This window comes from Lonchura striata, chromosome 37, assembly GCF_046129695.1.
Source record: "Lonchura striata isolate bLonStr1 chromosome 37, bLonStr1.mat, whole genome shotgun sequence".
NCBI classification, from domain to species: domain Eukaryota; kingdom Metazoa; phylum Chordata; class Aves; order Passeriformes; family Estrildidae; genus Lonchura; species Lonchura striata.
In genome coordinates, this window is record NC_134639.1 from 129802 (window position 1) to 155217 (window position 25416).

Here is a 25416-nt window from a genome sequence, read left to right on the forward strand (position 1 = left end):
CCCGGGAATTTGCCCCAAATCCCGGAATTGCCCCAAATCCCGGAATTGCCCCAAATCCCGGAATTGCCCGAAATCCCGGAATTGCCCCAAATCCCAGGAATTTGCCCCAAATCCGGGAATTGCCCGAAATCCTGGGAATTGTCCCAAATCCCGGAATTGCCCGAAATCCCTGGAATTTGCCCCAAATCCCGGAATTGCCCGAAATCCCGGAATTGCCCGAAATCCCGGGAATTTACCCCAAATCCCGGGAATTTGCCCCAAATCCCGGGAATTTGCCCCAAATCCCGGAATTGCCCGAAATCCCGGGAATTTGCCCCAAATCCGGGATTCCCCAGGTGACGCCCCCGGCGCCGCCCCCGCAGGCGCAGCTGCTGCTGGCGGGGTCCCAGCTGGCGGGGGTGAGTGCCCGGGATTTTGGGGACATTTCGGGTCATTCGGGTCATTTTGGGTCATTTGGGTCATTTTGGGTCATTTCGGGTCATTTTGGGCTCATTTTGGGACATTTTGGGACATTTTGGGTCATTTTGGGAGATTTGGGGGCGGGGCTTCGCTGCTGTGGGGGCGGGGCTTGGGGCTGGTGCTGACCCCGCTGCCCCTCCCCCTCCGTGTGACCCCGTCACCCCGGCCCCGTGTCACCGTCACTGTCATTGTCACCCTGTCACTGTGTTACCATCACTGTGTCACCGTCACTGTGTCACCGTCACTGTGTCACTGTCACTGTGTCGTTGTCATTGTGTCACCGTCACTGTCATTGTCACTGTCTCATTGTCACTGTGTCATTGTCACCATCACTGTCACCGTCACCGTCACTGTGTCACTGTCACTGTGTCATTGTCATTGTGTCATTGTCACCGTCACTGTCACCATCACTGTCACTGTGTCATTGTCACTGTGTCATTGTCATTGTGTCATTGTCATTGTCACCGTCACTGTCACCGTGTCATTGTCACTGTGTCACCGTCATTGTCACTGTCACTGTCACTGTGTCACTGTGTCACTGTCACCCGGCCCTGTGTCACTGTCACTGTGTCATTGTCACCATCCCTGTGTCACTGTCATTGTGTCATTGTCACCGTCACTGTCACTGTCACTGTCACCGTCCCTGTGTCACTGTCACTGTGTCACTGTCATTGTGTCATTGTCACCGTCACTGTCACCGTCACTGTCACCGTCACTGTCACTGTTACTGTGTCACTGTCACTGTGTCATTGTCATTGTGTCACTGTCACCCGGCCCTGTGTCACTGTCACTGTGTCACTGTGTCACTGTCACTGTCACTGTCACTGTCATTGTCACTGTCACTGTCATTGTCACTGTGTCACTGTCACTGTGTCATTGTCATTGTCACTGTCACTGTCACTGTCATTGTCATTGTCATTGTCACTGTGTCACTGTGTCATTGTCATTGTTACCTTGTCCCTGTGTCACTGTTACTGTGTCACTGTCCCTGTCCCTGTCACTGTCACTGTGTCATTGTCCCTGTGTCCCTGTGTCACTGTCACTGTCACTGTCACCCTGTCATTGTCACTGTCCCTGTGTCACTGTCACTGTCATTGTCATTGTCACCGTCACTGTCACCCTGTCCCTGTGTCCATCCATCTGTCCCTGTCCCTGTCCCCATGTCCGTCTGTGTCTGTCCCTGTCCCTGTGTCCGTCCATCCTCCTGTCCCCTCTGTCCCCGTGTCCGTCCGTCTGCCTGTCTGTCTGTCCCTGTCCGTCCATCCTTGTCCCCGTGTCTGTGGGTCTGTCCGTCCGTCTGTCCATCCCCGTGTCCCTGTCCCTGTCCCCGTGTCCGTGGGTCCGTCCATCCCGTGTCCGTCCGTCCTTGTCCCTGTCCCTGTCCCTGTCCCCGTGTCCCCGTGTCCGCCGTCCCCGTGTCCGTCCATCCCTGTCCGTGTCCCTGTCCCCTCTGTCCCCGTGTCCGTGGGTCCGTCCGTCCCCGTGTCCGTCCGTCCATGTCCATCCGTCCGTGTCCATCCCCGTGTCCCCGTGTCCGTCCCCGTGTCCCCGTGTCCGTCCGTCCCCGTGTCCCTGTCCGTGTCCCCATCCCTGTCCCCGTGTCCGTGGGTCTGTCTGTCCCTATGTCCGTTGGTCCATCCCCGTGTCTGTCCCCGTGTCCCCGTGTCCGTCCGTGTCCATGGGTCCATCCGTGTCCCCGTGTCTGTCCCCGTGTCCGTGGGTCCGTCCATCCCCGTGTCCATCCCGGTGTCCCCGTGTCCGTCCGTGTCCCCGTGTTCGTCCCCGTGTCCGTCCGTGTCCGTGGGTCCGTCCATCCCCGTGCCCGTGGGTCCGTCCCCGTGTCCGTTGGTCCATCCCCGTGTCCGTCCTGGTGTCCCCGTGTCCGTCCCCGTGTCCGTGGGTCCATCCCGGTGTCCCCGTGTCCGTCTATCCCCGCGTCCGTGGGTCCGTCCTCGTGTCCATCCCGGTGTCCCCGTGTCCGTCCGTGTCCGTGGGTCCGTGTCCCCGTGTCCCCGTGTCCCCGTGTCCGTCCGTGTCCCCGTGTTCGTCCCCGTGTCCGTCCGTGTCCGTGGGTCCGTCCCCGTGTCCCCGTGTCCGTGTCCGTGTGTCCGTCCGTGTCCGCGGGTCCGTCCCCGTGTCCCCGTGTCCGTGTCCGTGTGTCCGTCCGCGCAGCTGGCCGCGCTGCTCCCGGCCCCGCAGCAGCTGCTGGCGCAGGCGCAGCTCCTGGCGGCGGCGGCGGCGGCGCAGCTCCCGCAGGGCCCCCCGGGACCCCCGGGACCCCCGCGGGGACCCCCGGGACCCCCGGGACCCCCGGGACCCCCCCGCTGCCGCTGCCCGGCCCCATCCAGCTCTCGCCGCAGGTACGGCCCCGAGAAACCCGAAATCACCCCGAAATCAGCCCCAAGAAACCCGAAATTCACCCCAAAATCAGCCCCAAGAAACCCGAGATTCACCCCAAAATCAGCCCCGAATCACCCAAGAATTAACCCAAAATCACCCCAAAATCAGCCCCAAATCAGCCCAGAATAAACCCGAAATCACCCCGAAATCAGCCCCAAATCAGCCCCGAGAAACCCGAAATCACCCCAAAATCAGCCCCAAATCACCCCAGAATTAACCCAAAATCACCCCAAAATCAGCCCCAAATCACCCCAGAATTAACCCAAAATCACCCCAAAATCAGCCCCAAGAAACCCGAAATTCACCCCAAAATCAGCCCCAAATCACCCCAGAATTAACCCAAAATCACCCCAAAATCAGCCCCAAGAAACCCGAAATTCACCCCAAAATCAGCCCCAAATCACCCCAGAATTAACCCAAAATCACCCCAAAATCAGCCCCGAGAAACCCGAATGTAACCCCAAAATCAGCCCCAAATCAGCCCCGAGAAACCCAAAATCACCCCAAAATGAGCCCCAAGAAACCCAAAATTCACCCCAAAATCAGCCCCAAATCAGCCCAGAATAAACCCAAAATCACCCCAAAATCAGCCCCAAATCAGCCCAGAATAAACCCAAAATCACCCCAAAATCAGCCCCAAATCACCCCAGAATTAACCCAAAATCACCCCAAAATCAGCCCCAAATCAGCCCAGAATTAACCCAAAATCACCCCAAAATCAGCCCCAAGAAACCCCAGAATTAACCCAAAATCACCCCAAAATCAGCCCCAAGAAACCCGAGATTCACCCCAAAATCAGCCCCGAATCAGCCCAGAATAAACCTGAATTCACCCCAAAATCAGCCCCAAATCAGCCCAAAATAAAGCTGAATTCACCCCGAAATCAGCTCGAAATAAACCCGAATTCACCCCAAAATCAGCCCAAATTCACCCCAAAAAAACCCGAATTCACCCCAAAATAAACCTGAATTCACCCCAAAATCACCCCAGAATAAACCTGAATTCACCCTGAAATCAGCCCCAAATAAACCCAAATTTACCCCAAAATAAACCCGAAATCAGCCCCAAATCAGCCCCAAATAAACCCGAATTCACCCCAAAATAACCCCAAATTCACCCCAAAAAAACCCGAATTCACCCCGAAATCAGCCCGAATTCACCCCAAATAAACCTGAATTCACCCCAAATAAACCCCAAATAAACCCGAATTCACCCCAAAATAACCCCAAATTCACCCCAAAATCACCCCAAATAACCCCAAATTCACCCCAAAATCACCCCAAAATAACCCCAAATTCACCCCAAAATAAACCCGAATTCACCCCAAAATCAGCCCGAATTCACCCCAAATAAACCCCAAATAAACCCGAATTCACCCCAAATAAACCTGAATTCACCCCAAATAAACCCCAAATAAACCCGAATTCACCCCAAAATAAACCCGAATTCACCCCAAAAAAACCCGAATTCATCCCGAAATCACCCCCAAATAACCCCAAATTCACCCCAAATAACCCCAAATTCACCCCAAAATCACCCCAAATTCACCCCAAATTCACCCCAAAATCACCCCAAATTCCCCCCCGAACTCCCCTCCCCCCCCAGCCGGGATTGACCAAAATCCCCCAAATTCCCCCCAAATTCTCCCCCGTTCCCCCCCCAGTTCCCGGGGGCTCCCGGAGCTCACGTGACGCCCCCGCCTTCTTCCCCCCCCGTGTCTGTCTGTCCGTCCCCGTGTCCGTGTGTCCGTCCCCGTGTCCGTCTGTCCGTCCGGGTCCTGTGTCTGTCTGTCCCCATGTCCGTCCCCGTGTCCGTGTGTCCGTCCCCGTGTCTGTGTGTCCGTCCGTTTGCCCCGGTATCCGTCTGTCCCCGTGTCCCTCCCGCTGTCCATCTGTCCGTCTGTCCCTCCCGGTGTCCGTGTGTCCGTCCCCGTGTCCGTTCCCGTGTCCATTCCCATTCCCGTGTCCCTCCCTGTGTCCGTCTGTCCATCCCGCTGTTCCCATGTCATCCCCGTGTCTGTCCGTCCGTCCCGCTGTCCGTCTGTCCGTTCCCGTGTCCATGTGTCCATCCCCGTGTCTGTGTTTCCATCCCCGTGTCCCTCCTGCCGTTCCCGTGTCCGTCTGTCCGTTCCCGTGCCCGTCCGTCTGTCCCACTGTCCATCTGTCCATCCCATGTCCGTGTGTCCATTCCCGTGTCCGTGTGTCCGTCCCTGTGTCCATCCATCCATCCGTCCCCGTGTCCATCCATCCGTCCCCGTGTCCGTGTGTCCCTCCTGCCGTTCCTGTGTCCGTCCGTCCATCCGTCCGTGTGTCCGTTCCCGTGTCCGTGTGTCCCTCCCGCCGTCCCCGTGTCCATCCATCCGTCCCGGTGTCCGTGTGTCCGTCCCGGTGTCCGTGTGTCCATCCCGCCGTTCCCGTGTCCATTCCCGTGTCCGTCCCCGTGTCCGTGTGTCCCTCCCGCCGTCCCCGTGTCCATCCATCCATCCCCGTGTCCGTGTGTCCGTCCCGGTGTCCGTGTGTCCCTCCTGCCATTCCCGTGTCCATTCCCGTGTCCATCCCCGTGTCCGTGTGTCCGTCCCCGTGTCCATCCATCCGTCCCCGTGTCCGTGTGTCCGTCCCGATGTCCATGTGTCCATCCCGCTGTTCCCGTGTCCGTCCGTCCGTCCATTCCCGTGTCCGTTCCCGTGTCCGTGTGTCCCTCCCACCGTTCCCGGTGTCCGTCCATCCGTCCATTCCCGTGTCCATTCCCATGTCCGTGTGTCCGTTCCCGTGTCCATCCCCGTGTCCATCCCCGTGTCCGTGTGTCCGTCCCCGTGTCCATCCATCCGTCCCGGTGTCCGTGTGTCCCTCCCGCCGTCCCCGTGTCCGTTCCCGTGTCCATTCCCGTGTCCATCCCCATGTCCGTGTGTCCGTCCCCGTGTCCATCCATCCGTCCCGGTGTCCGTGTGTCCCTCCCGCCGTCCCCGTGTCCGTTCCCGTGTCCGTGTGTCCATCCCCGTGTCCATCCATCCATCCGTCCCGGTGTCCGTGTGTCCCTCCTGCCGTTCCCGTGTCCATTCCTGTGTCCATCCCCGTGTCCGTGTGTCCATCCCCGTGTCCATCCATCCGTCCCGGTGTCCGTGTGTCCCTCCTGCCGTTCCCATGTCCATTCCCGTGTCCATCCCCGTGTCCGTGTGTCCGTCCCCGTGTCCATCCATCCGTCCCCGTGTCCGTGTGTCCCTCCCGCCGTTCCCGTGTCCATTCCCGTGTCCATCCCCGTGTCCATCCATCCGTCCCGGTGTCCGTGTGTCCCTCCCGCCGTCCCCGTGTCCGTCCGTCCGTCCGCCGGCGCCGCAGGAGGTGCAGCAGCTGCTGCAGCTGCAGCAGTTGGTGCTGCTGCCCGGGCCGCCCCTGCAGCCGCCGGCGCAGTTCCTGCTGCAGGCCCCGGCCCAGCAGGGCCCCGGTGAGCACCCGCGCATGCCCTGCGACCCCGAGGGGCTTTTGGGGCTATTTCGGGGGATTTTGGGTCATTTATGGGGGTTTTGGGTCATTTCTGGGGGTTTGGGGTTTTTGGGGTTATTTGTGGGGTTTTTGGGGTTTGGGATTTGGGATTTGGGCCCCCCTGCAGCCCCGGCCCAGCAGGGCCCCGGTGAGCACCCGCGCATGCCCTGCCACCCCGAGGGGCTTTTGGGGCCATTTCGGGGGGTTTTGGGTAATTTGTGGGGGTTTGGGTCATTTATGGGATTTGGGGTCATTTCTGGGGTTTTTGGGGTTTGGGATTTGGGGTTTGGGCCCCCCTGCAGTTCCTGCTGCAACCCCCGGCCCAGCAGGGCACCCGCGCATGCCCTGCGACCCCGAGGGGCTTTTGGGGCCATTTCGGGGGGTTTTGGGTCATTTCTGGGGGTTTGGGTCATTTCTGGGGGTTTTGGGGTTTTTGGGGTTATTTGTGGGGTTTTTGGGGTTTGGGATTCGGGGTTTGGGCCCCCCTGCAGCCCCGGCCCAGCAGGGCCCCGGTGAGCACCCGCGCATGCCCTGCCACCCCGAGGGGCTTTTGGGGCCATTTATGGGGGTTTTGGGGCCATTTCTGGGGGTTTTGGGTCATTTCTGGGATTTTGGGGTTATTTATGGGGGTTTTGGGTCATTTGTGGGATCATTTATTGGATCATTTGTGGGATTTGGGATCGTTTGTGGGATTTGGGAACATTTGTGAGATTTGGGATCATTTGTGGGATCATTTGTGGGATTTGGGATCGTTTGTGGGATTTGGAATAATTTATGGGATTGTTTATGAGATTTGGGGTAATTTATGGGGTTTGGGATCATTTGTGGGATCCTTTGTGGGATTTGGGATAATTTATGGGATTTATGGGATCATTTCTGGGATCATTTCTGGGATCATTTGTGGGATCGTTTATGGGATTTGGGATCGTTTGTATGATTTGGGATTGTTTGTGGGATTTGGGATCATTTATGGGATTTGGGATCGTTTGTAGGATTTGGGATCATTTATGGGATTTGGGATCGTTTGTAGGATTTGGGATCGTTTTTGGGATTTGGGATCATTTGTGGGATCGTTTCTGGCATTTGGGATAATTTGTGGGATCCTTTGTGGGATTTGGGATCGTTTATGGGATTGTTTGTGGGATTTGGGATTATTTATGGGATTTATGGGATCATTTCTGGGATCATTTCTGGGATCGTTTGTGGGATTTGGGATCCTTTGTGGGATTTGGGATCGTTTTTGGGATTTGGGATCATCATTTGTGGGATCGTTTCTGGGATGATTTATGGGATTGGGGATTCGGGGTTGGGATTTGGAGTTTGGGGGATTTGGGATTTGGAGTTTGGGGGATTTGGGATTTGGGATTTGGGATTCGGGGGCTTTGGAACTTGGGATGTGGAATTGGGGTCGGGGGGATTTGGGATTTGTGGGATTTGTGGGATTTGTGGGATTTGTGGGATTTGTGGGATTTGGGGTTTGGGATCGGGGGGAATTTGGAGGATTTGGGGTCCCAGAGGGGTCTGGGGGCTCATTTTTGGGTCTGGGGGTTCACTTTTGGGTCTGGGGGCTCATTTTTGGGTCTGGGGGTTCCCTTTTGGGTCTGGGGGTTCATTTTTGGGTCTGGGGGCTCATTTTTTGGGTCTGGGGGTTCCCTTTTGGGTCTGGGGGCTCCTTTTGGGTCTGGGGGCTCATTTTTGGGTCTGGGGGCTCATTTTGGGGTCTGGGGGTTCCCTTTGGGGTCTGGGGGCACCTTTGGGGTCTGGGGGTTCCCTTTGGGGTCTGGGGGCACCTTTTGGGTCTGGGGGTTCATTTTTGGGTCTGGGGGCTCATTTTGGGTCTGGGGGCTCATTTTGGGTCTGGGGGTTCATTTTTGGGTCTGGGGGTTCATTTTTGGGTCTGGGGGCTCCTTTTGGGGGTCCGGGCCCCCCTGACCCCCCCGTGCCCCCCAGGGCTGCTGCCCCCCCCCCCCAACCTCTTTCAGCTACCTCAGCCCAGCCCGGGGGGGCTCCTGCCCGCCCCCCCCCGCGGGGGGCCGCACGCACAGGTGAGACCCCAAAACCCAAAAAAACCAAAAAAACCCAAAAAAAACCCCCAAAACCCAAAAAACCCCAAAAATCCCAAAAAACCCCAAAAAAACCCCAAAAAACCCCAAAAAACCCCACCCAAAGCAGCCCCACCCAACCCCCCCCGCGGGGGGCTGCACGCACAGGTGAGACCCCAAAAACCCAAAAAAACAAAAAAAAAACCCCAAAAAAACCCCCCAAACCCAAAAACCCCCAAAAATCCCAAAAAAACCCCAAAAAACCCCCAAACAACCCCCCCAAAACCCAAACAACCCCCAAAACCCCCCAAAAAACCCCCAAAAAGCCCAAAAAAGACCCCCAAAAAACACCAAAAACCCCCCAAAAAACCCCAAAACTCAAAAAAACCCAAAAATCCCAAAAAAATCCCAAAAAAACCTAAAAATAACCCCAAAAAAACCCCAAAAAAAACCCCAAAAAACCTAAAGGAAACCCCCCAAAACCCCCCCAAAACCAGCCCCCCCCCCGCGGGGGGCCGCATGCACAGGTGAGACCCCAAAAACCCAAAAAAACCAAAAAAACACCCAAAAAAACCCCCCAAACCCAAAAACCCCAAAAATCCCAAAAAAACCCCCAAAAAACCCCAAAAAACCCCACCCAAAGCAGCCCCACCCAACCCCCCCCGCGGGGGGCTGCACGCACAGGTGAGACCCAAAAACCCAAAAAAACCCAAAAAAACCCAAAAAACCCAAAAAAACCCCCAAAAAAACCCAAAAAACCCCAAAAAAACCCAAAAAACCACCAAAAAACCCAAAGGAAACCCCCCAAAACCCCCCCAAACCAGCCCCCCCCCCGGGGGGGCCGCACGCACAGGTGAGACCCCAAAAACCCAAAAAAACCCAAAAAAACCCCCAAAAAACCCCCCAAAAACCCCAAAACCCCAAAAATCCCAAAAAAATCCCAAAAAACCCCAAAAAATCCCAAAAAAACCCAAAAAAACCCAAAAAAACCCAAAAAACCCCAAAAAACCCCCAAAAAAACCCCAAAAAACCCGAAAAACCCAAAGAATCCCATCAAAACCCCAAAAAACCCCAAAAAAGCTCCAAAACCCCCAAAACCCCCAAAAAAACCCCAAAAAACCCAAACCCCAAAAACCCCAAAAGCAAAAAAAAAAAAAAAGAAAAACCCCAAAACGCCCAAAAATGACCCAAACCCCAAAAACCCCAAAACCCCAAAACCCCAAACCAGCCCCGCCCCCCCCAGGGTTTTTGGGGATTTTTTGGGAATTTTTGGGCTTTTTTGTTTGGTTGGTTTTTTGGGGCCGTTTCTTTTGATTTTTGTGGTTTTTACTTTTATTTCTTTTTTTGTTTGTTTTTTTTTGGCATTTCTTTTGATTTTTCATGTTTTTATTTTTATTTCTTTTTTCTTTGTTTCTTTTTTTGGGGCCGTTTCTTTTGATTTTTCATGTTTTTATTTTTATTTCTTTTTTCTTTGTTTTTTTTGGGGTGTTTCCTTTGATTTTTCATGTTTTTACTTTTATTTCTTTTTTCTTCGTTTCTTTTTTTGGGCATTTCTTTTGATTTTTCATGTTTTTATTTTTATTTCTTTTTTCTTTGTTTTTTTTGGGGTGTTTCCTTTGATTTTTCATGTTTTTACTTTTATTTCTTTTTTCTTCGTTTCTTTTTTTGGGGCCGTTTCTTTTGATTTTTCATGTTTTTATTTTTATTTCTTTTTTTCTTTGTTTTTTTTGGGGCCGTTTCTTTTTATTTTTGTCGTTTTTATTTTTATTTCTTTTTTTCTTTGTTTTTTTTTGGGGCGTTTCCTTTGATTTTTCATGTTTTTACTTTTATTTCTTTTTTCTTTGTTTTTTTTGGGGCTGTTTCTTCTGATTTTTGTGGTTTTTACTTTTATTTCTTTTTTTCTTTGTTTTTTTTGGGGCCGTTTCCTTTGATTTTTCATGTTTTTATTTTTATTTCTTTTTTCTTTGTTTTTTTGGGCCGTTTCTTTTGATTTTTGGTGTTTTTATTTTTATTTCTTTTTTGGGTTTTTTTGGGTTTTTTTGTTTGGTTGGTTTTTTTTGGGGCCGTTTCTTTTGATTTTTCATGTTTTTATTTTTATTTCTTTTTTTCTTTGTTTTTTTGGGGCCGTTTCTTTTGATTTTTCATGTTTTTATTTTTATTTCTTTTTTTCTTTGCTTTTTTTTGGGGCCGTTTCTTTTTATTTTTGTCGTTTTTATTTTTATTTCTTTTTTTCTTTGTTTTTTTTTGGGGCGTTTCCTTTGATTTTTCATGTTTTTATTTTTATTTCTTTTTTTCTTTGTTTTTTTTTGGGGCCGTTTCTTTTGATTTTTCATGTTTTTACTTTTATTTCTTTTTTCTTTGTTTCTTTTTTTGGGTCGTTTCCTTTGATTTTTCGTGTTTTTATTTTTATTTCTTTTTTTGTTTCTTTGGTTTTTTTTGGGGCCGTTTCTTTTGATTTTTGGTGTTTTTATTTTTATTTCTTTTTTGGGTTTTTTGGGGTTTTTTTGTTTGGTTGGTTTTTTTTGGGGCCGTTCCTTTTGATTTTTGCTTTTCCTGTATTTTTTTAACTTTCCTTACCACCTTCTGATTTTTTCCTGTTTTTTTCCACCTTTAACCCTTTCCTGGGCCCGTTTCACCTTTTCCTGCTGGAATTTGGTGGATTTTGGGTCATTTTTTGCTTTTTTGCTCATTTTTGGCCCAGGCGCCGCCGGGTCCCCCCGAGGAGGCGCCGAGTGACCTGGAGGAGCTCGAGCGCTTCGCCCGCGCCTTCAAACAGCGCCGGATTAAATTGGGGTTCACACAGGTGGGTTTGGGAAATTCGGGGGAATTTGGGAAATTTGGGATTCGGGAATTTCGGGGATTTTTTGGGATTTTTTTCAGAATTTTTTGGGGGGGTTTTGGGGGTTTATTTTGATTTTTTTAGGGATTTATTCTGATTTTTTGCGGATTTATTCTGATTTTTTTTGGGATTTATTTTGATTTTTTTTGGGATTTATTCTGATTTTTTGCGGATTTATTTCGATTTTTTTGGGGATTTATTCTGATTTTTTTGGGGATTTATTTTGATTTTTTTGCAGATTTATTTTTATTTTTTTTGGGATTTATTTTGATTTTTTTGGGGATTTATTTTGACTTTCTTGCGGATTTATTCTGATTTTTTTTGCGATTTATTCTGATTTTTTTGTGGATTTATTCTGATTTTTTTGGGATTTATTCTGACTTTTTTGGGGATTTATTCTGATTTTTTTTGCGATTTATTTCGATTTTTTTGCGGATTTATTTTGATTTCTTTGGGGATTTATTCTGATTTTTTTGTGGATTTATTCTGATTTTTTTGGGATTTATTCTGACTTTTTTGGGGATTTATTCTGATTTTTTAGGGATTTATTTTGATTTTTTTTGCGGATTTATTTTGATTTTTTTGAGGATTTATTCTGATTTTTTGGGGATTTATTTCGATTTTTTTTTGCTATTTTTAGTTATTTTTTTCTGGGGTTATGTCTCAGGTTATTTTGGGATTTTTTTGGATTTTGGGATTTTTTGCGGGTTTATTTTGGGTTTTTTGGGTTCTTGTGGGTTCCATTGGGGTTTGGGGGTCCCGAGCGCTTCGCCCGCGCCTTCAAACAGCGCCGGATCAAACTGGGCTTCACACAGGTGGGTTTGGGGGAAATTCGGGGGATTTGGGAAATTTGGGGATTCGGGAATGTTTGGGATTTTTTTCAGAATTTTTTGGGGGGTTTTGGGGGTTTTATTCTGATTTTTTGTGATTTATTTTGATTTTTTTTGTGATTTATTTTGATTTTTTTGCGATTTATTTTGATTTTTTTGGGGGGATTTATTCTGATTTTTTTAGGGATTTATTCTGATTTTTTTAGGGATTTATTTCGATTTTTTTGGGGGGGATTTATTCTGATTTTTTTGTGATTTATTCTGATTTTTTTTGGGATTTATTTTGATTTTTTGGGGATTTATTCTGATTTTTTTGGGTTTTATTTTGATTTTTTTGAGGATTTATTTTGACTTTTTTGCGGGTTTATTTTGATTTTTCTTAGGGATTTATTCTGATTTTTTTGGGGATTTATTTCGATTTTTTTGCGGATTTATTTTGATTTTTTTTGGGATTTATTTTGATTTTTTTGAGGATTTATTCTGATTTTTTTTGGAGATTTATTTTGATTTTTTTGAGGGATTTATTCTGATTTTTTTAGGGATTTATTTTGATTTTTTTGGGGATTTATTTTGATTTTTTTGCGGATTTATTTGGATTGTTTTAGGGATTTATTTTGATTTTTTTGAGGATTTATTCTGATTTTTTGGGGATTTATTTCGATTTTTTTTTGCTATTTTTAGTTATTTTTTTCTGGGGTATGTCTCAGGTTATTTTGGGATTTTTTTGGATTTGGGGATTTTTTGCGGGTTTATTTTGGGTTTTTTGGGTTCTTGTGGGTTCCATTGGGGTTTGGGGGTCCCGAGCGCTTCGCCCGCGCCTTCAAACAGCGCCGGATCAAACTGGGCTTCACACAGGTGGGTTTGGGGGAAATTCGGGGGATTTGGGAAATTTGGGGATTCGGGAATTTTTTCAGAATTTTTGGGATTTTTTGGGGGGGTTTGGGGGTTTATTTTGATTTTTTTTGGGATTTATTCTGATTTTTTTGGGGATTTATTTTGATTTTTTTTGGGATTTATTTTGATTTTTTTTGGGATTTATTCTGATTTTTTTAGGGTTTTATTTTGATTTTTTTAGGGATTTATTCTGATTTTTTGGGGATTTATTTTGATTTTTTGGGGATTTATTCTGATTTTTTTTAGGATTTATTTTGGTTTTTTTGGAGATTTATTTTGATTTTTTTGAGGATTTATTTAGATTTTTTTTTAGGATTTATTTTGATTTTTTTTGGAGATTTATTTTGATTTTTTTGAGGGATTTATTCTGATTTTTTTAGGGATTTATTTTGATTTTTTTGCGGATTTATTTGGATTTTTTGGGGGGATTTATTTGGATTCTTTTGCGGATTTATTTTGATTTTTTTGGGCATTTATTTGGATTTTTTGGGGGGATTTATTTGGATTTTTTGCGGATTTATTCTGATTGTTTTAGGGATTTATTTTGATTTTTTTGTGGATTTATTTTGATTTTTTTGCGGATTTATTCTGATTTTTTGCGGATTTATTTTTATTTTTTTGTGGATTTATTCTGATTTTTGTTGGGATTTATTTTGATTTTTTTGTGGATTTATTCTGATTTTTTTGCGGATTTATTCTGATTTTTTTGGGGATTTATTTTTATTTTTTTGTGGATTTATTCTGATTTTTTTGTGGATTTATTCTGATTTTTTTTGGGATTTATTTTGATTTTTTTGCGGATTTATTTTGATTTTTTTTGGGATTTATTTTGATTTTTTGTGATTTATTTTGATTTTTTTGGGGAATTTATTTTGATTTTTTTTTAGGATTTATTTTGATTTTTTTTGGAGATTTATTTTGATTTTTTTGAGGGATTTATTCTGATTTTTTTAGGGATTTATTTTGATTTTTTTGCGGATTTATTTGGATTTTTTGGGGGGATTTATTTGGATTCTTTTGCGGATTTATTTTGATTTTTTTGGGCATTTATTTGGATTTTTTGGGGGGATTTATTTGGATTTTTTGCGGATTTATTCTGATTGTTTTAGGGATTTATTTTGATTTTTTTGTGGATTTATTTTGATTTTTTTGCGGATTTATTCTGATTTTTTGCGGATTTATTTTTATTTTTTTGTGGATTTATTCTGATTTTTGTTGGGATTTATTTTGATTTTTTTGTGGATTTATTCTGATTTTTTTGCGGATTTATTCTGATTTTTTTGGGGATTTATTTTTATTTTTTTGTGGATTTATTCTGATTTTTTTGGGATTTATTTTGATTTTTTTGCTATTTTTTTGTTATTTTTTCCTGGGGTATTTCTCAGGTTATTTTGGGATTTTTTTTGGATTTTGGGAATTTTTTGGGGATTATTTTGTGATTTTTATTGGGGTTTTTCGGATTATTTTTGGGATATTTTGGGGTATTTTGGGGATAATTTGGGGATGTTTTTGGGATATTTTGGGAATATTTTTGGGATATTTTTAGGATAATTTCGGGATATTTTTGGGATATTTTGGGGATATTTTGGGGATATTTTTGGGATATTTTGGGATATTTTTAGGATAATTTCGGGATATTTTTGGGATATTTTGGGGATAATTTTGGGATATTTTGGGGATATTTTGGGCATGTTTTTGGGATATTTTTTGGGTGAATTTGGGATATTTTTGGGGTGAATTTGGGATATTTTTGGGGTGAATTTTGGGGTTTTTAGGGCGACGTGGGCCTGGCCATGGGGAAGCTCCGTGGGATCATTTTGGGGTTTTTATTGGGATATTTTGGGGATATTTTGGGGATATTTCGGGGATATTTTGGGGATAATTTGAGGATGATTTTGGGATATTTTTGGGATAATTTCGGGATATTTTTGGGGTGAATTTTGGGGTTTTTAGGGCGACGTGGGCCTGGCCATGGGGAAGCTCCTTGGGATCATTTTGGGGTTTTTATTGGGATATTTTGGGGATATTTTGGGGATATTTTTGGGATAATTTCGGGGATATTTTGGGGTGATTTTGGGATATTTTTGGGGTGAATTTTGGGGTTTTTAGGGCGACGTGGGCCTGGCCATGGGGAAGCTCCTTGGGATCATTTTGGGGTTTTTATTGGGATATTTCGGGGATATTTTGGGGATATTTTTGGGATATTTCGGGGATATATTGGGGATATTTTGGGGATATTTTTGGGATATTTTTGGGGTGTTTTTGGGGTGAATTTGGGATATTTTTGGGGTGAATTTTGGGGTTTTTAGGGCGACGTGGGCCTGGCCATGGGGAAGCTCCTTGGGATCATTTTGGGGTTTTTATTGGGATATTTTTGGGATATTTTGGGGATGTTTTTGGGATATTTTGGGGATGTTTTTGGGATATTTTGGGGATAATTTCGGGGTATTTTTGGGGTGAATTTGGGATATTTTTGGGGTGAATTTTGGGGTTTTTAGGGCGACGTGGGCCTGGCCATGGGGAAGCTCTACGGCAACGACTTCAGCCAGACGACGATCTCGCGCTTCGAGGCGCTGAACCTCAGCTTCAAAAACATGTGCAAGCTGAAACCGCTGCTGGAGACCTGGCTGAGGGACGCAGGTGGGGTATTGATCGGGTATCGATCGGGTATCGATCGGGTATTGATCGGGTATTGGTCGATAAATCCCCTAGAGATCGATAGAGATCAATAGAGATCAATAGATCCCCCCCACACCCCCTGTGCAAGCTGAAACCGCTGCTGGAGACCTGGCTGCGGGACGCAGGTGGGGTATTGATCGGGTATTGATCGGGTATTGATCGGGTATTGATCGGGTATTGGTTGATAAATCCCCTAGAGATCGATAGAGATCAATAGAGATCAATAGAGATCAATAGATCCCCCCACACCCCCTGTGCAAGCTGAAACCGCTGCTGGAGACCTGGCTGAGGGACGCAGGTGGGGTATTGATCGGGTATTGATCGGGTATTGATTGGTTATTGGTCGATAAATCCCCTAGAGATCGATAGAGATCAATAGATCCCCCCCACACCCCCTGTGCAAGCTGAAACCGCTGCTGGAGACCTGGCTGAGGGACGCAGGTGGGGTATTGATCGGGTATTGATCGGGTATTGATCGGGTATTGATCGGGTATTGATCGATAAATCCCCTAGAGATCGATAGAGATCAATAGAGATCAATAGATCCCCCCACACCCCCTGTGCAAGCTGAAACCGCTGCTGGAGACCTGGCTGAGGGACGCAGGTGGGGTATTGATCGGGTATTGATCGGGTATTGATCGGGTATTGATCGGGTATTGATTGGTTATTGATCGATAAATCCCCTAGAGATCGATAGAGATCAATAGATCCCCCATAGATCCCCCCACACCCCCTGAAACCGCTGCTGGAGACCTGGCTGAGGGACGCAGGTGGGGTATTGATCAGTTATTGATCGGGTATTGATCGGGTATTGATTACCTATAGATCGATAAATCCCCTAGAGATCAATAAATCCAGGCCCCCCACGGGATCAGTTCTATGGGATCCATGGGATCAGATTTATAGGATCGATAGGATCTATGGAATCAATGGGATCAATACGGGATCCATGGGATCGATGGGACCAATACGATCAATAAGTGATCAATAACTGATCAATAAGTGATCGATCACCCCCAGAGTCGATGTCGCTGGACTCGGCCCTGCCCAGCCCCTCACAGAGTCGATGTCGGTGCCTATGAAATCAATGGGATCAATGGGATCAATACAATCAATTACTGATCAATAACTGATCAATAAGTGATCAATAAGTGATCGATCACCCCCAGAGTCGATGTCGCTGGACTCGGCCCTGCCCAGCCCCCCACAGAGTCGATGTCGGTGCCCATGGGATCAATGGGATCAATGGGATCAATGGGATCAGTACAATCAATAACTGATCAATAAGTGATCAATAAGTGATTGATCACCCAGAGTCGATGTCGCTGGACTCGGCCCTGCCCAGCCCCCCCTCCCTGGGCCCCCCCAGCCTGGGCGCCTTCGAGGGGCTCCCGGGGCGGCGCCGCAAGAAGAGAACCAGCATCGAGACCAACGTCCGGTTCGCGCTGGAGAAATCCTTCCTGGCGGTGAGAGATTGCCCAAAATATCCCAAATTATCCCCAAAATATCCCAAATTATCCAAAAATGTAAAAAACACCCAAAAAACCCCGAAAAAACCCCAAAATCCCCGCCCAAACCAGCATCGAGACCAACGTGAGGTTCGCGCTGGAGAAATCCTTCCTGGCGGTGAGAGATTGCCCAAAATGTCCCAAATTATCCCCAAAATATCCCAAATTATCCAAAAATGTAAAAAACACCCAAAAAACACCCAAAAAACCCCAAAAAAACCCCAAAATCCCCGCCCAAACCAGCCCCGAACCAGCATCGAGATCAACGTCAGGTTCGCGCTGGAGAAATCCTTCCTGGCGGTGAGAGATTGCCCAAAATATCCCAAATCATCCCCAAAATATCCCAAAGTATCCAAAAATATCCAAAAATGTAAAAAACCCCCCAAAAAACCCTGAAAAAACCCCAAAATCCCCGCCCAAACCAGCATCGAGACCAACGTCCGGTTCGCGCTGGAGAAATCCTTCCTGGCGGTGAGAAATGGCCCAAAATATCCCAAATTATCCCCAAAATATCCCAAATTATCCCCAAAATATCCCAAAATATCCAAAAATGTACAAAATCCCTGAAAACTCCCCAAAAAACCCCAAAAAACCCCAAAATCCCCACCCAAACCAGCCCCGAACCAGCATCGAGACCAACGTCAGGTTCGCGCTGGAGAAATCCTTCCTGGCGGTGAGAGATTGCCCAAAATATCCCAAATTATCCCCAAAATATCCCAAAATATCCAAAAATATCCAAAAATGTAAAAAACACCCAAAAAACCCCAAAAAAACCCCAAAATCCCCGCCCAAACCAGCCCCGAACCAGCATCGAGACCAACGTCAGGTTCGCGCTGGAGAAATCCTTCCTGGCGGTGAGAAATGGCCCAAAATATCCCAAATTATCCCCAAAATATCCCAAAATATCCCAAAATATCCCAAAATATCCAAAAATGGACAAAATCCCTGAAAACTCCCCAAAAAAACCCCGAAAAAACCCCAAAAATCCTCTGAAACCAGCCCCGACCCCAACATCCCCCCTGGTTTTCCCCAATTTTCCCATTTTTCCTGTAATTTCCCCATTTTTTCCCAAATCTTGCCCATTTTTTCACCCATTTTCCCCATTTTTTCACCGATTTTCCCCATTTTCCCCCATTTTTCCCGTTTTTCCCAATTCCCCGGGATTTCTCCCCAAATCCAGAACCAGAAGCCGACGTCGGGGGAGATCCTGTGGGACTTTCCCCTCTCATTTCCCCTGTAATTTCCCCATTTTTCCTCTTTAATTTCCCCATTTTTTGCCCGTTTTTCCCCATTTTTTCACCGATTTTCCCCATTTTTTCACCGTTTTTCCCCATTTTTTCCCATTTTTCCCAGTTCCCCGGGATTTCTCCCCAAATCCAGAACCAGAAGCCGACCCGTGGGACTTTCCCCTCTCATTCCCCTGTAATTTCCCCATTTTTTGCCCGTTTTTCCCCATTTTTTCACCAATTTTCCCCATTTTTTCACCGTTTTTCCCCATTTTTCCCGTTTTTCCCAATTCCCCGGGGTTTCTCCCCAATCCAGAACCAGAAGCCGACGTCGGAGGAGATCCCGTGGGACTTTCCCCTCTCATTCCCCCTGTAATTTCCCCATTTTCCCCCTGTAATTTCCCCATTTTTTGCCCATTTTTCCCCATTTTTTCACTGATTTTCCCCATTTTTCCCCCATTTTTCCCGTTTTTCCCAATCCCCCGGGATTTCTCCCCAAATCCAGAACCAGAAGCCGACCCGTGGGACTTTCCCCTCTCATTCCCCCTGTAATTTCCCCATTTTCTGCCCGTTTTTCCCCATTTTTTCACCGTTTTTCCCCATTTTTTCCCCATTTTTCCCCCATTTTTCCCATTTTTCCCAATTCCCTGGGATTTCTCCCCAAATCCAGAACCAGAAGCCGACGTCGGAGGAGATCCCGTGGGACTTTCCCCTCTCATCTCTCATTTCCCCTGTAATTTCCCCATTTTCTGCCCGTTTTTCCCCATTTTTTCACCGATTTTCCCCATTTTTTCACCGTTTTTCCCCATTTTTTCCCGTTTTTCCCAATTCCCCGGGATTTCTCCCCAAATCCAGAACCAGAAGCCGACGTCGGAGGAGATCCTGGGCATGGCGGAGCAGCTGCACATGGAGAAGGAAGTGATCCGCGTCTGGTTCTGCAACCGCCGCCAGAAGGAGAAGCGCATCAACCCCGCGGGAGCCCCAAATCCGCCGGGATTCGCCCCAAATTTCAGCCTCGGCCCCGCCCCCACCCCCCCCCGGCCCCCCAACCCGGCCCCGGCCCCAAATCCCCCGAATTTCACCCCAAATTTCACCCCAAACCCCCCGAATTTCACCCCAAATCCAGCCCCGAATCCCTCAAATTTCACCCCAAACCCGGCCCCAAATCCCTCAAATTTCACCCCAAACCCGGCCCCAAATCCCCAAAATTTCGCCCCAAATCCCCAAAATTTCACCCCAAATCCCCCGAATTTCACCCCAAACCCGGCCCCGGCCCCAAATCCCCCGAATTTCACCCCAAACCCGGCCCCGGCCCCAAATCCCCCGAATTTCACCCCAAACCCGGCCCCGAACCCGCCCGGCCTCGCCCCCGGAGCCAAGGCCGGAGCGCTCGGCGCCCACGGGGTGAGGGACGCGGATTTGGGGGATTTTGGGGGATTTTGGGGGATTTTGGGGGATTTTGGGGGATTTTGGGGGATTTTGGGGGATTTTGGGGTTTTGGGATTTTGGGGATTTGGGGTTTTTGGGGCTTTTTTTGGGGGGGTTTTGTGGGGTTTTTTGGGGTTTTGGGGTTTATTTCGGGGGTTTATTCTGGGGGTTTTGAATGGGGGAATTTGGGGGTTTTTGGGGGGGATTTGGGGATTTTGGGGAGTTTGGGATTTTTGGGGGGTTTTGGGGAGTTTGGGATTTTTGGGGGTTTTGGGGTTTTTGGGATTTTTGGCGGTTTTGGGTATTGTTTTGTGGGTTTTTTGGGTTTTTGGGGGTTTATTGTGGTTTTTTTACTGGGGGTTTTAAAAGGGGGAATTTGGGGGTTTTTGGGGGGGATTTGGGGGTTTTTGGGTTTTGGGAATTTTTGGGGGTTTTTGGGGTTTATTCTGGGGGTTTTCAATGGGGGAATTTGGGGGTTTTGGGGGGGATTTGGGGGTTTTTGGGTTTTGGGAATTTTTGGGGAGTTTTGGGGGGTTTGGGGTTTTTGGGATTTTTTGGGTTTTTGGGGGTTTATTGTGGTTTTTTTACTGGGGGTTTTAAAAGGGGGAATTTGGGGGTTTTTGGGGGGGATTTGGGGGTTTTTGGGTTTTGGGAATTTTTGGGGGTTTTTGGGGTTTATTCTGGGGGTTTTCAATGGGGGAATTTGGGGTTTTTGGGGGGGTTTTAGGGGTTTTTGGGGTTTGGGGGGTTTCTGGGTTTTTTTTGGGGTTTTGGGGTTTTTTTGGGGGGTTCTGGGGGTGGTTTTTGGGTCGGGGGGATTTTGGGGGTCTGGGGGGGGTTTTTGTGTTTTTTTGTGTTTTTTGGATTTCTCATTGCTTGGGGTCGGTCAAAAATCCCCAAAATTCCCCAAACGTCCCCAAAAACCGTCGCCAGGTGACCCCGCCCGGCCCCGCCCTCGGCCTCCCCCACCCCGGCAGCCTCGGCACCGCAGGTGGGTCCCCAAAATTCCCAAAAAACCCAAAAAATCCCCAAAATCGGCGGGGGAGGGGAAAAGGGCAAATTTGGGAACCCCCGGGGGGGGTTGGGGGGGCCGAGGGGGATTTGGGGGGATTTTAACGGAATTTGGGGCATTTTAAGGGGATTTTTCATATTTTAAGGGGGAAATTTGGGCGTTTTAAGTGGGATTTCGGGAATTTCACTGGAATTCTCTGAATTTCGAGCTGATTTGGGGGAATTTTACCGGAATTTGGGAATTTTGCGGCATTTTAAAGGGAATTTCGAGGGGATTTTGGGGAATTTTACCGACATTTGTGATTTTTATGGGGATATTTGGGCATTTTAAAGGGAATTTTGGGAATTTGAGGAATTGTAAAGCGAATTTTGGGAATTTGGAGGAATTTTAAAATGAATTTGAGGAATTGTAGAGGGAATTTGGGGAATTTGAGGAATTTTAAAGGGAATCTTGGGAATTTGAGGAATTGTGAAGGGAATGTTGGGAATTCTACGGGAATGGTGAAGGGAATTTTGAGAATTTGATGAATTTTAAGGGGAATTTGGGATTCTGAGGATTTGTAAAGGGAATTGGGGAATTTGAGGAGTTTTAAAGGGAATTTTGTGAATTTGAGGAATTTTAAATGGAATTTGGGGATTTTGAGGAATTTTAAAAGGGAATTTTGGGAATTTGGGGAATTTTTAATGGAATTTTGGGAATTTGGAGGAATTTTAAAAGGAATTTGAGGAATTGTGAAGGGAATTTTGGGAATTTGAGGGATTGTGAAGGGAATTTGGGGAATTTGAGGAATTTTAAATGGAATGTTGGGAATTTTGAGGAATTTTAAAAGGAATTTGAGGAATTGTGAAGGGAATTTGGGGATTTTGAGGAACTTTAAAGGGAATTTGGGGATTTTGAGAAATTTTAAAAGGAATTTGAGGAATTGTAAAGGGAATTTGCGGAATTTGAGGAATTTTAAATGGAATTTGGGAATTTGGAGGAATTTTAAAGGGAATTTGAGGAATTGTAAAGGGAATTTGGGGATTTTGAGGAACTGTAAAGGGAATTTTGGGATTTTGATGAATTTTAAAGGGGATGTTGGGAATTTCACGGGAACTGTGAAGGGGATGTTGGGAATTTCACGGGAATTGTGGGATTTTCACCCAAACCGGAGTTCTCCCGGGGCTCTGACCGCTCTCCCCTCCCCCCCCAGTGACGTCACTGAGCTCGGCCGCCCGCCCCTCCCCCCGCCGGCCCCCGGCGCCGCCCCCTCCCCCCTCGGGTGAGTAGGGGGAGGGGCGTGGTGACCCCGCGTGACCCCGTGACCCCCCCGTGACCCCCCCGTGACCCCGCTGACCACGCCCCCTTTGGTTTGGGGGGGAGGGTCAGAGGTGGGGGAGGGGCGCGGTGACCCCGCCCTATGACCCCGTGACCCCGTGACCCCGTGACCCCGTCCCGTGATGCCATGACCCCCCATGACCCCGTGACCCCGTGACCCCGCCCCATGACCCCGTGACCCCCCCGTGACCCCCCCGTGACCCCGCTGACCACGCCCCCTTTGGTTTGGGGGGGAGGGTCGGAGGTGGGGGAGGGGCGCGGTGACCCCACCCTGTGACCCCACGACCATGTGACCCCGTGACCCCGCTGACCACGCCCTGTGACCCCCTGTGACCCCGTGACCCCGCTGACCACACCCCATGACCCAGTGACCCCATGAACCCTTTTAACCCCCCGTGACCCCGTGACCCCGTAACCCCGCCCCATGACCCCGTGACCCCGTGACCCCCCGTGACCCTGTGACCCCGTGACCCCCCGTGACCTCCCGTGACCCCGTGACCCCGCCCCATGACCCCGTGACCCCCGTGACCCCCCGTGACCCCGCTGACCCCACCCCATGACCCCGTGACCCCCCGTGACTGCGCCCCGTGACCCCCGTGACCCCCCGTGACCCCGTGACCCCGTGACCCCCCGTGACCCCGTGACCCCGTGCCCCCGTGACCCCGTGACCCCGCCCCTTTCCCGCAGGGGGGCGGTGCTCGGGGGGCTGCTGGGCCCCGCCCCGCTGGCCGCCATCCAAGGTGGGTGTGGCCTGGGGTGATTGACAGCTGGGAGTGATTGACAGTTGGGAGTGATTGACAGCTGGGAGTGATTGACAGTTGGGAGTGATTGACAGCTGGGAGTGATTGACAGCTGGGAGTGATTGACAGTGGGAGTGATTGACGGCTGGGAGTGATTGACAGGTGTGATTGACAGCTGGGAGTGATTGACGGCTGGGAGTGATTGACAGTGGGAGTGATTGACGGCTGGGAGTGATTGACAGGTGTGATTGACAGCTGGGAGTGATTGACGGCTGGGAGTGATTGACAGTGTGAGTGATTGACAGTGTGAGTGATTGACAGCTGGGAGTGATTGACAGCTGGGAGTGATTGACAGTGGGAGTGATTGACAGTGTGAGTGATTGACAGCTGGGAGTGATTGACAGGTGTGATTGACAGCTGGGAGTGATTGACGGCTGGGAGTGATTGACAGTGTTAATGATTGACAGGTGGGAGTGATTGACAGCTGGGAGTGATTGACAGTGTTAATGATTGACAGCTGGGCGTGATTGACAGCTGGGAGGGATTGACAGTGGGAGTGATTGACAGCTGGGAGTGATTGACGGCTGGGAGTGATTGACAGTGTTAATGATTGACAGCTGGGCGTGATTGACAGCTGGGAGGGATTGACAGTGGGAGTGATTGACAGCTGGGAGTGATTGACAGCTGGGAGTGATTGACAGTGTTAATGATTGACAGCTGGGCGTGATTGACAGCTGGGAGGGATTGACAGTGTTAATGATTGACAGCTGGGAGTGATTGACGGCTGGGAGTGATTGACGGCTGGGAGTGATTGACAGCTGGGAGTGATTGACAGGTGTGAGTGATTGACAGGTGGGAGTGATTGACAGCTGGGAGTGATTGACAGCTGGGAGTGATTGACAGCTGGGAGTGATTGACAGTGGGAGTGATTGACGGCTGGGAGTGATTGACAGGTGTGATTGACAGCTGGGAGTGATTGACGGCTGGGAGTGATTGACAGTGGGAGTGATTGACGGCTGGGAGTGATTGACAGGTGTGATTGACAGCTGGGAGTGATTGACGGCTGGGAGTGATTGACAGTGTGAGTGATTGACAGTGTGAGTGATTGACAGCTGGGAGTGATTGACAGCTGGGAGTGATTGACAGTGGGAGTGATTGACAGTGTGAGTGATTGACAGCTGGGAGTGATTGACAGGTGTGATTGACAGCTGGGAGTGATTGACGGCTGGGAGTGATTGACAGTGTTAATGATTGACAGGTGGGAGTGATTGACAGCTGGGAGTGATTGACAGTGTTAATGATTGACAGCTGGGCGTGATTGACAGCTGGGAGGGATTGACAGTGGGAGTGATTGACAGCTGGGAGTGATTGACGGCTGGGAGTGATTGACAGTGTTAATGATTGACAGCTGGGAGTGATTGACAGCTGGGAGTGATTGACAGTGTTAATGATTGACAGCTGGGAGTGATTGACGGCTGGGAGTGATTGACGGCTGGGAGTGATTGACAGCTGGGAGTGATTGACAGGTGTGAGTGATTGACAGGTGGGAGTGATTGACAGCTGGGAGTGATTGACAGGAGCCTGTGGGGATTTGGGGGGGCTCCGCGTGGGATTTTGGGATCTCAGTGAATTTGGGGATCTCGGTGAATTTGGGGGGGGGTCCAGGTGGGATTTTGGGGTCCGGGTGAATTGGGGAGGGGTCCGGGTGGGATTTTGGGGTCTCGGTGAATTTGGGGAGGGGTCCAGGTGAATTTGGGGTCCGGGTGAATTGGGGAGGGGTCCGGGTGGGATTTTGGGGTCCGGGTGAATTTGGGGAGGGGTCCAGGTGGATTTTGGGGTCCCGGTGAATTTTGGGTCCGGGTGGGATTTTGGGGTCCGGGTGAATTCGGGGGGGGGTCCCGGTGAATTTGGGGTCCCGGTGAATTTGGGGAGGGGTCCCGGTGAATTTGGGGAGGGGTCCCGGTGAATTTGGGGTCCGGGCGAATTGGGGGAGGGGTCCGGGTGGGATTTTGGGGTCCGGGTGAATTGGGGGGGGTCCCGGTGAATTTGGGGAGGGGGTCCCGGTGGATTTGGGGTCCGGGTGAATTTTGGGGGGGGGTCCCGGTGGATTTTGGGGTCCGGGTGAATTCGGGGAGGGGTGTCGGTGAATTTTGGGGGGGGGTCCCGGTGGATTTTGGGGTCCCGGTGAATTGGGGGGGGTCCCTGACGCCCCTCCCCCTCTCTCCGCAGCCCTGGCCGGCGCCCCCCGCCCCCCCCCGGGAATTGAGGCGGGGTCGCCGCCGCTGCCGGGGGGGGGAGGGGGCGGGGCGGGGGCGGGGGGGGAGGGGCGGGCCCCGCCCCCCTCCCCCCGCGGGGGGCCGCCCCTCCCCCGCCCCGCCCCTCCCCCTCCCCCTCCTGCTCCTCCTGCAGCGACAGCGACGCCCCCTCCCCCCGCCCGGTAATTTAAATTTAATTTAATTTAATTTAATTAACGCCCGGAGCGGCGCGCGGGGGGAGGGGCGGCCAGGAAACCCCTCCCCCACCCGCCCCTCCCCCAGCTCAGCCCAAAGTTCGCAACGTCTGA

At 49.1% G+C, this 25416-nt stretch overlaps 1 protein-coding gene across 1 annotated transcript; it reads left to right on the forward strand.

Moving 5' to 3' along the window:
- The first annotated feature begins 2081 nt into the window (after positions 1-2081).
- On the forward strand, positions 2082-25416 carry POU2F2 (POU class 2 homeobox 2). Its single transcript, XM_077789783.1, is given in 14 exon segments — positions 2082-2087; positions 2632-2763; positions 2766-2819; positions 6195-6300; positions 8289-8370; positions 8508-8535; positions 11082-11183; positions 15442-15583; positions 16937-17088; positions 19212-19409; positions 20718-20775; positions 21989-22061; positions 22801-22853; positions 25391-25416. Coding segments are annotated over 14 exon segments (1212 nt in total).